Source organism: Peromyscus maniculatus, chromosome 2 (genome assembly GCF_049852395.1).
Source record: "Peromyscus maniculatus bairdii isolate BWxNUB_F1_BW_parent chromosome 2, HU_Pman_BW_mat_3.1, whole genome shotgun sequence".
NCBI classification, from domain to species: domain Eukaryota; kingdom Metazoa; phylum Chordata; class Mammalia; order Rodentia; family Cricetidae; genus Peromyscus; species Peromyscus maniculatus.
In genome coordinates, this window is record NC_134853.1 from 140,484,651 (window position 1) to 140,499,118 (window position 14,468).

The window sequence follows — 14,468 nt, forward strand, 5'->3', positions numbered from 1 at the left end:
GAAATGGTTGGTTTCAGAACAGGAAGGTGCTGAGAAGTAACCCCAAGGAACAAGAGAGGATACACCTAGGCCTTTCATTGCTAGCTAGTGAAAGTGGCTGAAAATGTCCTAAGGACAGAGTGACAAGACTGTACTGTTAAGAATTTCATACTAAGCTGGGCATCATGGGATGTACTTGTAATTAGTTTTAGGAAGGCTAAGGCAGGAGGATTTGAGGACAGCTTGGGCTACAGAGTCTGTCTAAAACTAAAACCCAAACAGATGGAAATGTAGTCTGTTAGTACAGTGTTTGCCAAGGATGTAGGGAAGAGGACTGCATAAACTCAGTCTAGAACAAGTCTGTAATCAGCACTCAGGAGGTGGAGGCAGGGGGAATCACAGCTCAAGGCTATTCAACTTAGACAGTGAGTTGACTTGGAGGCCAGGCTGGGAGATACTGGTTCAAAAACCCAAAAGCTGGTGTCTCACTCAGGTCCAGGCAGGAAAGTCTAGTTTGAAGCTGCAGAATAGACACTAGAGCAAAACACCCCACAAACCAAACCCAACCCCATATTGCCTTGTCGCCAGACCTAGATGTCCTTATTCACTGCAAACACATACAAAACCAGACTTACCTTGAACTGGGCTTCTTCTCAAATACCCAGTCCCTTTTGTATTTCCACCTTAGTTGGCTGTATGTTTTACTCGAACACTTTTCTTGTTCTAAAGTCCCAACAGTCCAGTGTTATTACATACCTTAATAAGGATTAAAAATTATTTATGTGTGTATGCCATGACAACCTGCAGGAGTCAGTTCTGTTTTACCAGGTAGGTCACAGGTATCAAATCCAGTTTGTCAGGCCCAGCAAGTCCCTTTAACCACTGAGCCATCTCTCTGGTCCCTCTTTATGAATCTTGACTTCGTCTATACTCTATACTGCAATTGCGAGCACAGACTATCACCAAGTTTGCCTCAACTATTTAAAGACTTATTTTTGCCAGCATATATGTATGTGCACCACATTTATGTCCAGTGACAGCAGAAGCCAGAAAAGGGTGCCAGATCCCGGCAATTGAACCCAGGACCTCTGCAAGACTAGCAAGTGCTATTGACTGCCGAGTCCCTATGATTTATCTCCTATCGAGTCTCAGATACTCAGATCTCACTCTGTACTACATCTGTCAACAAATTTGAATATGCTGCTTTGTTCACTATCCCGAGGCTCTCATGATGTACAAAGTACAACTCCTGAGTTCTCAGCTTCCTAAGTTTGTGTCTGTAGCAGTCCTGTCCCTCTTACTGCCAACATAATATTTTTTGTAGTTTGCTGGGAACCTGCCTCTGAATCTGCTACGTTCTTTAAGTTTGGCATGGAATACCCACTCCTGTGTACACAGCCAACTTCTGTCCTTCCTTGTCTGGCAGCTATCTTGAATATAAAGGTAAGTAACTCAAACCTCAGAATTTTCTTCCCATAAAAATTTTAAGACAAGGATCATCCAAAAAAGAATCATGATCTGAATGGTTTAGTTAGCAGAAAAATCCCTGGAGTAAAATATGAGACATACTCCAGAAAATACAAGTGCAACTGCAGTTTGCACATGGCATGAAAACTCATGATGAGTAAACAAGAAGTGGGTGAAAAATTGTAATTTATTGAAACTCAACTCAAAAAATATAAGATGCTGTAGTGTACAATATATTACACAAAGCACCCTTGGGTGCACATTCAAGTCAAGTAAGAACTTCCTACCGTTTCCCTAGCCCTCCCACCCTGGGACCTTAATATATGTTCCATATACAATCATGCACACTTAATTGGAAAAAGGAAGCCCCAGTATATTTTGATGTATTAATTAGCACCAAACAAGAGTACAGTTCCATTTTTTTAATAAACAAACAAACAAACAAAAATCCCAATCAAAAAAACCAACTGGAGAGCTACTGGACGCCGCCAATACTGCTGACATAGATATTGTACATTCATGTAAATACACAGCCTATTCTACCCTAAGCAAGTGTGGCTGGTCCCCAGCCTTTGTTCACGTTGGCAAGTGTCCCCTCGCTGCAGTGCTGGAGCTAGGTGCTTCAAAAATAAAAGTGATTTAGGAACTTCCCACACACAGCTCGTCTGTCTTCTTAGTTGGAAACAAATCTAAAATCGGTGTGGAGAACTTAGATCTTTCAAGGACAACCACGGGCCGGAGATAATGAAGCTGCTTTAAGGCAAGCTCTCCACAGTCTGTTAATGCTTTGTCCAGTACGACCCTCAGGTTTTCCAAGGAAGGGACCGCCGCTGCTTCAGCGGCTACTAATGGTGGGATTGCAGCCAGGTTCTCCGCAACTGGAGGGTCACTGGAAGAATGAGGTATGTCAACTGGAGGGTCGCTGTCATTCACTACGGTGTTTGCCACATTCCCTGTCAAGTCATTAGCGGGCTGAGAGGAGTTATTCAATGGTAAGTGCTCTGAAGGCTCCCAGTCATCAAAATCATCATCTTTCTCTTCACTTTCTTGAATAAATTTCAGAAAGGAAGATTCAAATCCCATAGGTTTGTAAGTCTTCAGATCAAATGACCTGGGCTGAGAATGCTTCCTAATGTTTTCTTTTGGGACCTGGGCTGCATTCTTGACAGTGTTCTCTTGCCCTGAACTATGATGCCCAGGTTCTTCTTTGATCCTTGATAAAGGCAGCTGAAAGTCTGTGAAGTATGTACCACTTTCTGTCCCACTGGGATTGGGTATGGGGCTTTCTATTTTACAGGGAGGAGACTTAACTACATCACACTGTTCCAGAGAAGTGGTTTCTGAAGTATGGTTGCATTTCAAAGTTCCCCTGTAGAGCAGAGTGTCTGCATCAAGAAGCGAGTTTCTTTCTGTACACCCTTTCTGACCATCCTGTTCAGCTGGGCAAGTGGAATCAGTGTTTTGGAGGGGCATGCTGCTGTCCCCTGGGGAACAGCGCTCTGTGTGCACCAACTCACAGCTACTATTTTCCTCTTTCTTTACACAGGGCTCTACTTCAGAAGGGGGCTCCTCCTTAATCTTGGTACCATACTTAACACAAACCACAAGGTTCTCCAGCTGCTGCTCTAAATAGGCACTATTCATCTGATGGGTACGTTTGTAATGCCTCACAATGCTGCTCTCCAGCTTCACCACAGACAAGCATCCCTGAACCATGCATGGGTATTGGGTGTGCTCAGAATGCTCAACGCACATATGGATAGCTTCTGCTCTAGTTTTAAAGCTAATTGGAGCTTTCTTATCTTTGAGTAAGCCACATTTTTTAGCTTTAGTATTAAATGGCCTTTTGGCAGTCTGCTGCTCCTGCCCCTGTGTCTGTTCCTGCGTCTGTTCTTGTGTCTGTCCCTGCATCTGTTCCTGCGTCTGTCCCTGCGTCTGCACCTCAGTAGTCTGACACACCTTTTCACCCCTCAGGAGCCGCTCGTTTGCTACTTTCTGGCTGCTGAATAGGCTGTCATAACTGTCCTTATGTCGGTAGTAGACATGCTGGAAGTAATTACTTCGGTGGCTGAAAATCTGGCCACAGCCATTAAGAGTACAATGGATTTCATAATCCGAATGGATTTCTCCTTCAATATTATGCTGTTCTAGCAGGTGGTGTTTCAACTTACTGAATGAATAAAAAACAGCAGGGCACTGAGGCTGGTTACAAGAAAATCTGGCTGCAGACTCAGTCTCCGAAAGCACTTTCGACTCTTCAATGTGGTCTAGGTTATGAGAGTCACTGCAGTGCTTAGCCAGGGCCTTGGAGCACAGGAAGCGCTTGTTACAGTCCTTATATTTGCAAGCAAATAGCTTTTTACATTTTACAAGTTCCCTTTTGGTTCTTGCTTTGTCCTTCTCTAAGCATAACTGCTCTTTGTTGTACTGGTGCACGGTTCTGTAGTGGCGAATCAGACCTTTTAGATTGGTAAATGAAGAGTTGCAAGTTTTGTGGATACAATGGAATGGTTTGTGGTACTTATTCAAAATATAGCACAGATTTCCTTTAGCAACAGTCCGCCTGCTTCCTCTCCCCTCTCTCCCTTCTCCCTCTTCTCTGTGGCTGCCTATCGGTGATGAAATACCAGATACCTTACTTTCTGTTTCCTCACAAGAGGACTCCAGGTCTGTTTCTGAGCTGCATTCATCCTTTTTAGAACGACACTGGGACGTCTCTGAGTTACTGTTGGGACCAAGTTCTGCAGAGCAGTCACCTTTCAGTCTGTCTACTGAGCATGGCCCTTCATGATCACATTTCTCACTGTCTAGCAGTCTGTGAGTTGCCCTGTCACTGCCAATTTGATGTTTGTTTTTATAATGAATCCTAAGGTGTGTTTTTCTTGTAAATGACCTTTGGCAGATATGACACCGGAATGGAGAATACCGGTGCTGAAACATGGATAACTGAAGGACCTTCTCTTTAGAATAATTATGCTTCTTAAGATAATGCATTAGTAAAGCCTCTCTGGTCACAAATTCGTATTTGCATCCTTGAAGCTCACAGAAGAAAGGCTTAGCTGCCAACTGTGCAAGGTACTGACTTGGCATGTTTTCGTCCTGATTCTGAAGGTTAAGGTCTGAAATGGAAGATGGGACTGACTGAAGAGACTTAGCACCACTAGGTGGGCACCCCTGCAGTGACCCTGAGAAAGAGCCATGTGCTATGGAGTTCTTCAAGCTTAGATGTTTCAAACGTAACAGGAGTTCCAACATGGTGTCCTCTGTACACGGCCTTTTAGAAGAACAAATGGAAGGTTCAGGGGAATAGCCTCGATGGTCCCGCTTGCATTTGCCGTGAATACTGTGCTCTAGACCTTCATCTGGGGAGTCACTGTTTGTATCAGAGCTGGGTTTAGGTTCAGCATCAAACTTGTCAGCTTGGTCATGTTTGTCAACCAAGCAGGTGAAGAGGTCTTTTGTCTTCCCCCTTCTCACCTTGCAGTGGTAGGGATGCACCTTCCGCAGGTGTTTCTGCATCCCTCTTGCATTTTTGTAGGTGGATCCACAGCCATCAAAACCACAGGTGAATTTAGTGCCATCAAAACAAATGGCTACATTGGAGCACTTCTCTTTGAAACTGGAGGGTACAAAGACTTTCTCATGAGATAGTAATAGGTCCTGCATGGTTTCAGAGTGATCTAGTGTGTCAATTAATTCCTCATTTATTGAAGTGGAAGAGCTGTGACTTAACAGATCACTAGAATTGCTGTCACTGTTGTCCTTCAGGTTTTCTGCAGTGTCTATGTGAGCGCTAGCTGATCCTGCACAGAAAAGAAGATCTTCAGGAGAATGGGACTTATCAGTTTGGTCAAGTAGATGAGGCTGGTCCACACAATCTTGCTTCCCACCTGCTGCAGTTTCCTCGAGTTTCACTGATTTCTTTAATTCTCCATCTGGACTTTCAACATTATGCATTGAGAGGTGGTTTTGGTATTCAATTTTGGAATAATAGAACTTTTTACAGCCAAGGACATTGCATGTGTAGGATGCATCCCTAAAGTGTTGTGCTTCATGGTGGTAAAGCTGACCCAAGTCACTGAACACAATATTACAGCCATTCAATTCACATTTATAACGAAGGTCATCATGCTTTTGTTTGTGGTTAAGGAGTTCATTCACTGATCCAAACCTTGCATAGCAATCTATAGAAACACACATATAAGGTTGAGGACCACAATGCACCTGCTCATGCTCTCGCAGGTGAAAAGCAGACATGAAATGCCTTCGGCAATAAGTACACTTCTCTCTTCTATTTTTCATATCCAAGTAGTGCTTGGCATTTTCATCATTATTTTGGTGTTCAGCTTTAAGATGCACACTTAAGTATTTAAACTGTTTGAACACACGGGAACAGTCTGTACCAGGGCATGGGTACAAGTCTCTGTCTTGCAGGCGGCGGTCTTCTAACTTACTGAATGTGACATACTCATGAGACTCTCCTTTGGCTTGTTCACTCAGTGACTGATTTGGTTCTAGACTTCCAGTGGGACTCTTGGGATAAATACCCCTTTGAGAGCCTTTCAACAGTAATTTCTTTCTAGAGCGGTCTCTTCTGCTTGGTGGCATTTTAACATGTTCCATTACATGAGGAACAAATAGTTCTTTTCTCTTAAATTTTCTAATACAAACTGGACAGGTGTATATCCCGTCTTCCATGTGCATCTTGGAATGATGAAGAATCCTGGCCTCTATGCATTCCCGTTTACACAACAAACAAAAGAACTTGTACTGCAGCCATCTCTGGTACCTCTCCGAGGAACCGATGGGCTTTTTATCTCTTTTCTCCTTATTCTGATCTGCCAGACTTCTTCTGTATTGTTTGTCTTCTTTACCTTCATCATAGTCACTGAGAAATGACTCTAGGACATCTGTATCATTAATAGACATTTCATAGCCACTTAAGTCATCATCAGAATCTGAGGCTTCTTGTCCCAAGAGTTGGTGGCAGTGTCGTTTCAAAGTTTTCCAGTCCCAAAATTCAGGATCGAAGGGCCAGTGGGCTTTTAAAGCTAGTAAGAGCTCACATCGGAGGGAATTCGGAACTGGTGCATTTTCTTCATCAAATTTTTGATCTGGCTGCAAATACAGTTCTTCCAGCATATTGAATCCATCCAAACTTGGTTCAATTAAAAACTCTGTAAGCTGACAGGCTCGTCTAACTTCCAAATCTTCTGGTAAAAGACAGGAGATTGTTTTACAGACCGAAGCTTTCATCTCTTCATCTTCACTTGATCTGAGCTGAAGAGCTCTAACACACAGTAAAACTGAGACCCCAATACCAGCATCTTGTGCCTATAAGAGTAAAAGAGGAAGTCAAAGCCAGTCTTGTCACACACAAAGAATTACATTCTGCGGCTAAGATATTTTAACTTCTCAAAACCTTCAGAGTTCATGACATATACAGACATGGCACATGTCTATAAGCCCAGTATTTGGGAGGTTGAGACAAGAGGATTATTAGTGATCAGTTAGGGTGAAGCAGAGTTGGAGGTTGGCCTGAACTGTATTAGTAAAAACATGTTTTGCCGGGAGGTGGTGGTGCATGCCTTTAATTCCAGCACTCAGGAGGCAGAGGCAGGCGGATCTCTCTGAGTTCGAGGCCAGTCTGGGCTACAGAGTGAGCTCCAGGAAAGGCTCCAAAGCTACTCAGAGAAACCCTGTCTCGAAAAACAAGTTTCAAAAATAAACAGGGCCAGTGAGATAGTCCAACAGATAAAGGCATTTTATCTATAGAGACAATAGTAATAAGTTATATTGTTATAACTATATTATATTCTTCAGTATGTTTTTCTGTTTATTGTATAGTGGGAATGCAGAGCCCAGGATTCTTCATTCTAAGATGCACATGGAAGATGGAATATATGCCCTTATATGTATATATATATATAAAATTCAAGGAAAAAAAAAACACTTTTTGCTCCATAAGTAAATGGAACATGTTAAAATGCCACCAAACTAAAGAGTCCACCCTAAAAAAAATTTTTTTTTTTTTTACCACTTAACCAACAACTAAAAACATAGTACCAACAACAAAACATTTTAATTCTTGAGTTTTTGTTTGTTTAAATTTTTTGAGACAGGGTTTCTCTGCGTTGACATGGCTGTCCTGGAATTCTGTAGGCTGGCCTCAAACTCAGAGATCTGCCTGCCTCTGCCTCCCAAGTGCTGGGATTAAAGTCATATTTACATCCTTTTTGTCCTAACATGCAAAGGACTGAATTAGATGCTGTAATTATGCAGCAAAGTATATTTACAGTTACCCAGCATAGTATACTGTTCCAGTTGTTTTGGGATAGGGTCCCTTGTGTGGTATGGCACCAGGCACTGCTGCTGATGGTAAGGTTTACTGAAGTAGTTCTTACCCTTCAATGAAATTACCCATGAGCCAAATATATAAACAATAAATGCACATGAGTTCAAAGGATTATGGGGTAAATGAGCTCAATGAAAGATTAAAAATAATGGTGTTATGCTGGCTAAAATGGATAGTTTAGACCTAGGTATTTAGCAGACACCTGTAATTCTAGCACTGAAAATACTGATCAAACAAAAACAGAAGGTGTAAGAAACAGGGAAGGAGGAAACACGGTATACAAGTCATTATAAAGCTGAATTTAAGAAACTCTTTGTATGAAAAACACCTGCTTTTTCAGAGCCCCAATACCAAATCCTTCTCCAATTTCTCCCTTAAAGAATTATTTTGTACATTTCAGTCAAAGATGTAATCAAATCTCAGTCTTCCATAGAGTAAGAGATAGAGTAACAACTCCTTAGAAAGTAGTTCAAACTCACAAAGAGATATGGTCACAACAATCAAAGATTGCTGTATATGTGTCTTCATCAGAGCTGAAATGGAAGACACAGCGTGAGTGAGGAGGAGGAACGTGTAGCAGAGGGTTTAATATGCAGTGGCTGACAGCAAAGACTAGCGTCAACTCCTCCAAGCCTCAGCTTCTTTATTGGTAAAATGGTAATAGTACTGGGCAGTATTCCATTTTCCTCATGGTTATTATATAAATGAAGTAAGAGAACATAAAATGACTGCCATGATATATGGTGAGCATTCAAGAGTTTGGGAAACAATATGATAGGTAATTTTTCTGTGTTGGGCGTCATTCATAACACTAGAACATAGGACTGGAGAAATGACTCAGTGGTTGAGAGTACTGGACCTGGGTTTGGTTCCCAGCACCCACACAACATCTCATAACCATCTGTAACCCCATTCTAAGGGATCTGACAACCCCATCGAATCTCCATGGGCACCAGACATTGTATGAATGTACTCTCCAAGAGTACACAGGCATGAAGGCAAAAAACAAACAAACAAACAAAAAACCACTCATACACATAAAAAATTTAAAATCCGAAAAAAAAAAAAAAAACCCTGTAAATATAAAGAAATAATTGAATTTTCAGAGTCTTAACATAGCCTAGTTATTTATTCTGGATAATATTTCCTGTATTTATTAAAAATTTTGTTAAAAAAAAAAAGGCTCAGGAGATTCAACTATTCAAACTTTAAGCAATCTATCTCCAGAATCTAGGGTATTAACAGTTTCACACTTTACATTTCTTCTCCTCCTCACTCTTTGTTTTGTTTAGGGCTGGAGAAGTAAACATGCTTGCCAGAGCAATCATGTGCTAGTCAGAGGACAACTTTGGGCCATGTCATTAATACAAGCACTATAATGACAGAGCCTTGCAAATTCTAGGCCAGTCCACCACAAAGCTATAATCCCAGTCCTTAGTCAGTTGAGCAGAATTTGCTATAGTAGCTCACTATGGATTTGAACTTGTGATTCTTCTATTTTGCTTTGCAAGTACTGGGATTGTAAACGGGTATGCACCACTTGATTTTTTAAGTAGTTACAAAGTCACCTATAACAATGAAATATATCCTAGCCTCTCTTGCAGCTGGTTGTGGCCACATGTATGTGCAAAATATCTTGTTTAGGATGGCGTGTCATGGTATAGTCTGCTCTTCTACCTTTTCTTTCCTGCTCTATAAAATATCACGTCAGGATTGGAATAGTTAGGTCATATAGCCTAAGGCTTAGAATTGGTATGGAAGCTATGTGTGCTTTCTATATGTGGAGTCTATAAAGCAACCTAGATTACATTTCTATATGAAAAAAGAAAGATTTCTGTGTAGCTCCCGTCAATGGAGTTAAGAAACTCATAAAGAGCCTACACCTAGTTTCCCCTTCCCTTCATATCTTTTTTCTCCTTCCAGTGGAGATGATGTGAAGACGAGGTAAGGACAGCCCACACTCACTTCCAGAGTTCTGGTGCTACAGGTGCACTGAAATTCCCCAGCCTGTCCAAAAAAAGAAAAAAGAAAAAAGAAAAAGAAGAAAGAAAAAAAAACACAAAAAACGACCTTCTCTGCTATCTAGCTGCTTCCCCGTTATTCTGCTTCTAAAACTGCACAGAATTAAAAAAATAACCTGTCATTGGTGGCTCACACATATAGTGTCTGTATTAGGAAAGCCCAAACAGCAAGACTGCTCCGAGTTTGAGGATAGCCTGGGCTACATAGCAAGATCTTATCTAAAAACAAACAAACAAACAAACAAACAAACAAACAAACAAAAGAAAAACCTAAATAGGGCTGGAGAGATGGCTCAGTGGTTAAGAGCACTTGGCTGCTCTTCCAGAGGACCTGCGTTTGATTTCCAGCATCCACACAGTGGCTCATAACCATCTGTAAATGCCAGTTCCAGGGATCCAACACCCAGTTTGGGCCTTTGCAAACACCAGACATACACATGGTACACATAATAGTGCAAACCACCCATAATCATACAATAAATATTTTTTTAAGCCCATTAAACAATAAGAAAATAGTCGGGCGGTGGTGGCGCACACCTTTAATCCCAGCACTTGGGAGGCAGAGGCAGGCGGATCTCTGTGAGTTCGAGGCCAGCCTGGGCTACAGAGTGAGTTCCAGGACAGGCTCCAAAGCTCCACAGAGAAACCCCGCCTCGAAAAACAAAAATAACAACAAAAAAGGGGGGGGGAAACCCCTCTTGGTTGGCATTCAACTTTACATAATCTCTCCCTCTCAAGGGTGACTGAATATGTAAATATGTTAGTGTTCATATGAAAACAAAAGGACTTTGCAGATAATAAAAGTCTCAAATCAGTTGACCTTCAGTAAGTATACTATCCCGATTGGCTCTTTAAATCCAGGTCTAGACAGGACCAGTAAGATGGCCAGTAGACAAGAGTATGTGCTGTCAAAACTGATAACCTGAGGTTGATTCCCTAGGACCCCACACAGTAGGAGAGAACCAATCCTCTACTCTCTCGTGTGCACATGAACACACAGAGAAATTTGTTTGTTTGTTTGTTTTTTGTTTTTTTTAAGAGACATAAATCTAGGTTAAGAAGTTCAGGCCAGGAGCTGGAGAGATGACTCAGTGGTTAAGAGCACACACTGCTCATTGTTCCAGAGGACCTAGGCTTAATTTCCAGCACCACATGGCAGCTTCCATGATCGCAGTTTCTCATCCCAGCACTCAGGACAACGTGAGACAGGCAGGGCACCTGTTCAAGGCTGGTCTCCAAACCAGGCACGGTAGTATACACACAGAAACCAACACTTGAGGGGAGGCAGACGACCAATCGTCTAATAGCATCCTGCACTACCTCATACCTTGTCTCAAAAAAACCAAACCAAACCTGTGGCTCCTTAGAGGTCAGTCTGCAAATCAGAGAGGCAGGACCAACTCCACCATTTTAGATCCTCTTTATCCAACAAGAATTCCCTGAGAAGCTGCCACAACGAGCCAGGAGAGCAGACACTACTCACTTCAGTCTGTATGACTCGAATCAGGCAAAACAAATGCTGCTGTGTTTTAGCTATGACGCCGAACTGCCGGCAGCGCTCCAAAAACGTCTCCAGAGACGGGTCGATTCTTCTCTGTAGTTTACTCCAGAAGAGAGTCAGCTCCCTGGGAGAGAAGACGGTTGTATTCAATATGGAAACCGGTGTTTGCTGCCCAACTCTTGAGCATTTTTTTTTTGAGCCAATGAAATTAAGCTGACAATACAGACACAGAAACTAAATGAAAAGTTGTCTACATCTTCTACTACTTCCCCCTGAACAGGTAACACCATGAAGAACCCGTCCTCAAAGTTGTATTCCTACTTGTCTGTCCAACGACAAAAGACAACTCTTTCCTTTATTATGACATTAACTTTCCCCCTTTACTTAGATTCCTGTTTGTTGTAAAAGGTGTAACTTTTACATTGGTCATTAGTTATACTGAGTGAATTAAACCCTGTTCTAACTAACTGGGCAAGTACTAAGGAAATCTACGCAGCCTGTCAACATCCTAACAGACACTCGATTTCTGGCTCTAAAATGTGATGGTGCTGTTAGGCCTAATGCTTAATGCTTAAAGCTTAAATAAAATGGCACTCTGGGAAATAGATAAAATACAGAACTTCTACAAATATTCATTATGGAGGCAATGAAAAGCTTGAAGGAAATCAATTTTTAATCTGAAATCAGGGTTTCAAGTGTCATTACCTAGACCAGGGCTGGTCTTGAACTCAGAGGTCATACTGCCTCTACCTCCCTAGTGCTAGAACTGTAGCATCACACCTAGCCAACTGTTCACTTTCACCCAGAAAACCGCTTTATTCACGTTTAAGCATTTCAACAGAAACTTAACAAACTAAGCAAAGCTTAGTACAAAACTCAAAATAGACTCTGATGAATTACATATGCTAGGAAATAAAGGGGAAAGAGTTGGAGAGACAGTTCATCAATTAAGTGCACTTGCTGCTGCTCTGGCAGAGAATGCAGGTTCAGTTCCCAGCATGCATATGGAGGCTTACAACCATGACTCCAATTCCAGGGAATCCTGCACTTTCTCCTGGCATCTAAGGGCACAAGGCATGCATGTGGCTCACATATTTACATGCAGGTGAAATATTCATGCATATAAAATAAAAATAAATCTTAAATAAAAAGGAATGTCTGAAGGCAGGAGTGGTGGCCCACACCTTTAATCCCAGCACTTGGGAGGCAGAGGCAGGTGGATCATTGTGAGCTCAAAGAAGCATGGTCTACCCAGTTAGTTCCCGGCCAGCCAGGACTATGTAGTCAGATACTGTCTTTAAAAAAAAAAAAAAAAAAAAAAACCCAAACATTTATTTATTTATTTATTTATTTGGTGTGTAGTGTTCTACTTGCATGTATGCCTGCCAGCCAGGAGAGGGCACTAGAGCTCCAGGACTACGTAGACAGATACTGTTTGAAAAATAAACATTTACTATTCATTCATTCACTCATTGTGTATGCAGTGTTCTGCCGGCATATATGCCGGCAAGCCAGAAGAGGGCACCAGATCTCATTACAGATGGTTGTGAGCCACCATGTGGTTGCTGGGAATTGAACTTAGGACCTATGGAAAAGCAGCCAGTGATTTTAACCTCTGAGCTATCTCTCCAGTTCAACAAACAATTTTTAAAAATATATGTATGTGAAGGCTGGGGAGATAGTTCAGTGGTATAACACTTGCTTAGTATGGGCAAACCCCCCAAGTTCCATCTTAAAGTCTCTCTGTGTATGAAATCTACTGAACAAAAGCCAGTTACATATTATGAAGACTGAAGGATACACAATGTAAACTACCTAAAATTTACTATTTAAAGCCAGGCAATGGTAGCAAATGTGTAGTCTTGCCACTCCAGGGGCTGTTAGGAGTATTGCTATCAGTTCAAGAACCTGGGCTACATAGTGACTATGAGGTCAGCTGGGATGTTCTTACTGTGCATCCCAGTCTCAGTAACAAGACAAAACACAAAAACCTTAAAAAACTTCATTTACAGCAAGAGAGAGCACTCTTGCTTTTGCCAAGGAACCGAATTCTGTTTCTAGCACCTATGTTTAGAAGCTAACAACAGTTTGTAAATCCAGCTTCAGGGGACCTTATGCCCTCTACTGGTCACTGCATGTATGTGCACACCCCTGAGCACACAGGAATACAGACATGGGCATACATGAACACAAGCATGCTTGCTTACCAGTTTGAAAAGATGGCTCAGCCATCACAAATACTTGCTGATCTTGCAGAGGACCCAAATTTGGATCCCAGGACCTAAGTTAGGAGGTTCACAAGTGCCTGTAACTCTAGCTCCAAAGAATCTGATGCCTTCTTGTGGACTTTGAGGGTAGTCCCACATATGTGGCATACTCATGTAGGTAAATACACACATAAATCTTTTAAAAATCAGCTGTGCCCTGGGAAGCAAAGGCAGGCTGATCTCTCAGACTTTGGGCCAGCCAGAGCTCTGTTAGTGAGATCTTATCTCAAAAACAAACAAAACCAGGAACCACCAAAACAGTAAATCTGGTGTGGTGGTGCACACCTTTAATCCTGCCTCTCAGAAGTAGGTGGATCGCTATGAGTTGGAGGCCAGCCTGGTGTACAACATAGCAAGATCTTGTCTCAAAACAGCAACAATCCCCCCCCCACACACACACACACACGGGCAGGAGAAATGGCTCAACATTTGTCGTTCCTGCAGCAGAGTTAGGTGTGATTCCCAGTACCCCCATGGCAGCTGACAAATGGCTGTAATTTCAGTTTTAGGGTATCTGCTACCTTCTTCAGGACTCTGAGGGCACTGAATTCACCGGCGTGCACACACATACTTGCAGATAAAACACCCATATGCATAAAAATAAATAAATAAATAAATATTTTGAAAGTGAATCGAGCTGGTGATCTAGCCTAGTTGGTAACATACTTGCCTACTCTATGTGAGGCCCTGAGTTCTACTCCTAGTTCTGAAAATAATGAAATATTACACAGCTGTAATCTGAGCACTTAGGCTGAAGGAAGGTCATCTGAAGTCTGAGGCTAGCCTGGGTTACAAAGTGAAAGTTCCTTCATAAAATACAAATGATTCCCATGTGTATTTCCAATGACTAATCTTTGTATTATCTAATAAATTACATA

The 14,468-nt window shown here is 41.9% G+C and overlaps 1 protein-coding gene across 2 annotated transcripts in view; it reads right to left on the minus strand.

The window, feature by feature from the left end:
* Positions 1–1,853: 1,853 nt before the first annotated feature.
* The window catches only part of Rlf (RLF zinc finger), a 70,665-nt gene continuing 58,050 nt past the window's right edge, over positions 1,854–14,468 (minus strand). For both annotated transcript variants that reach the window (XM_006995784.3, XM_076564976.1), the window contains 2 exons: positions 11,306–11,447; positions 1,854–6,780 (listed from right to left, as the gene is read on the minus strand). In XM_006995784.3, coding sequence (XP_006995846.1) covers positions 2,086–6,780; positions 11,306–11,447 — 4,837 coding nt within the window. In that variant the 3' untranslated portion in view covers positions 1,854–2,085. The remainder of the gene's footprint in view (positions 6,781–11,305; positions 11,448–14,468) is intronic.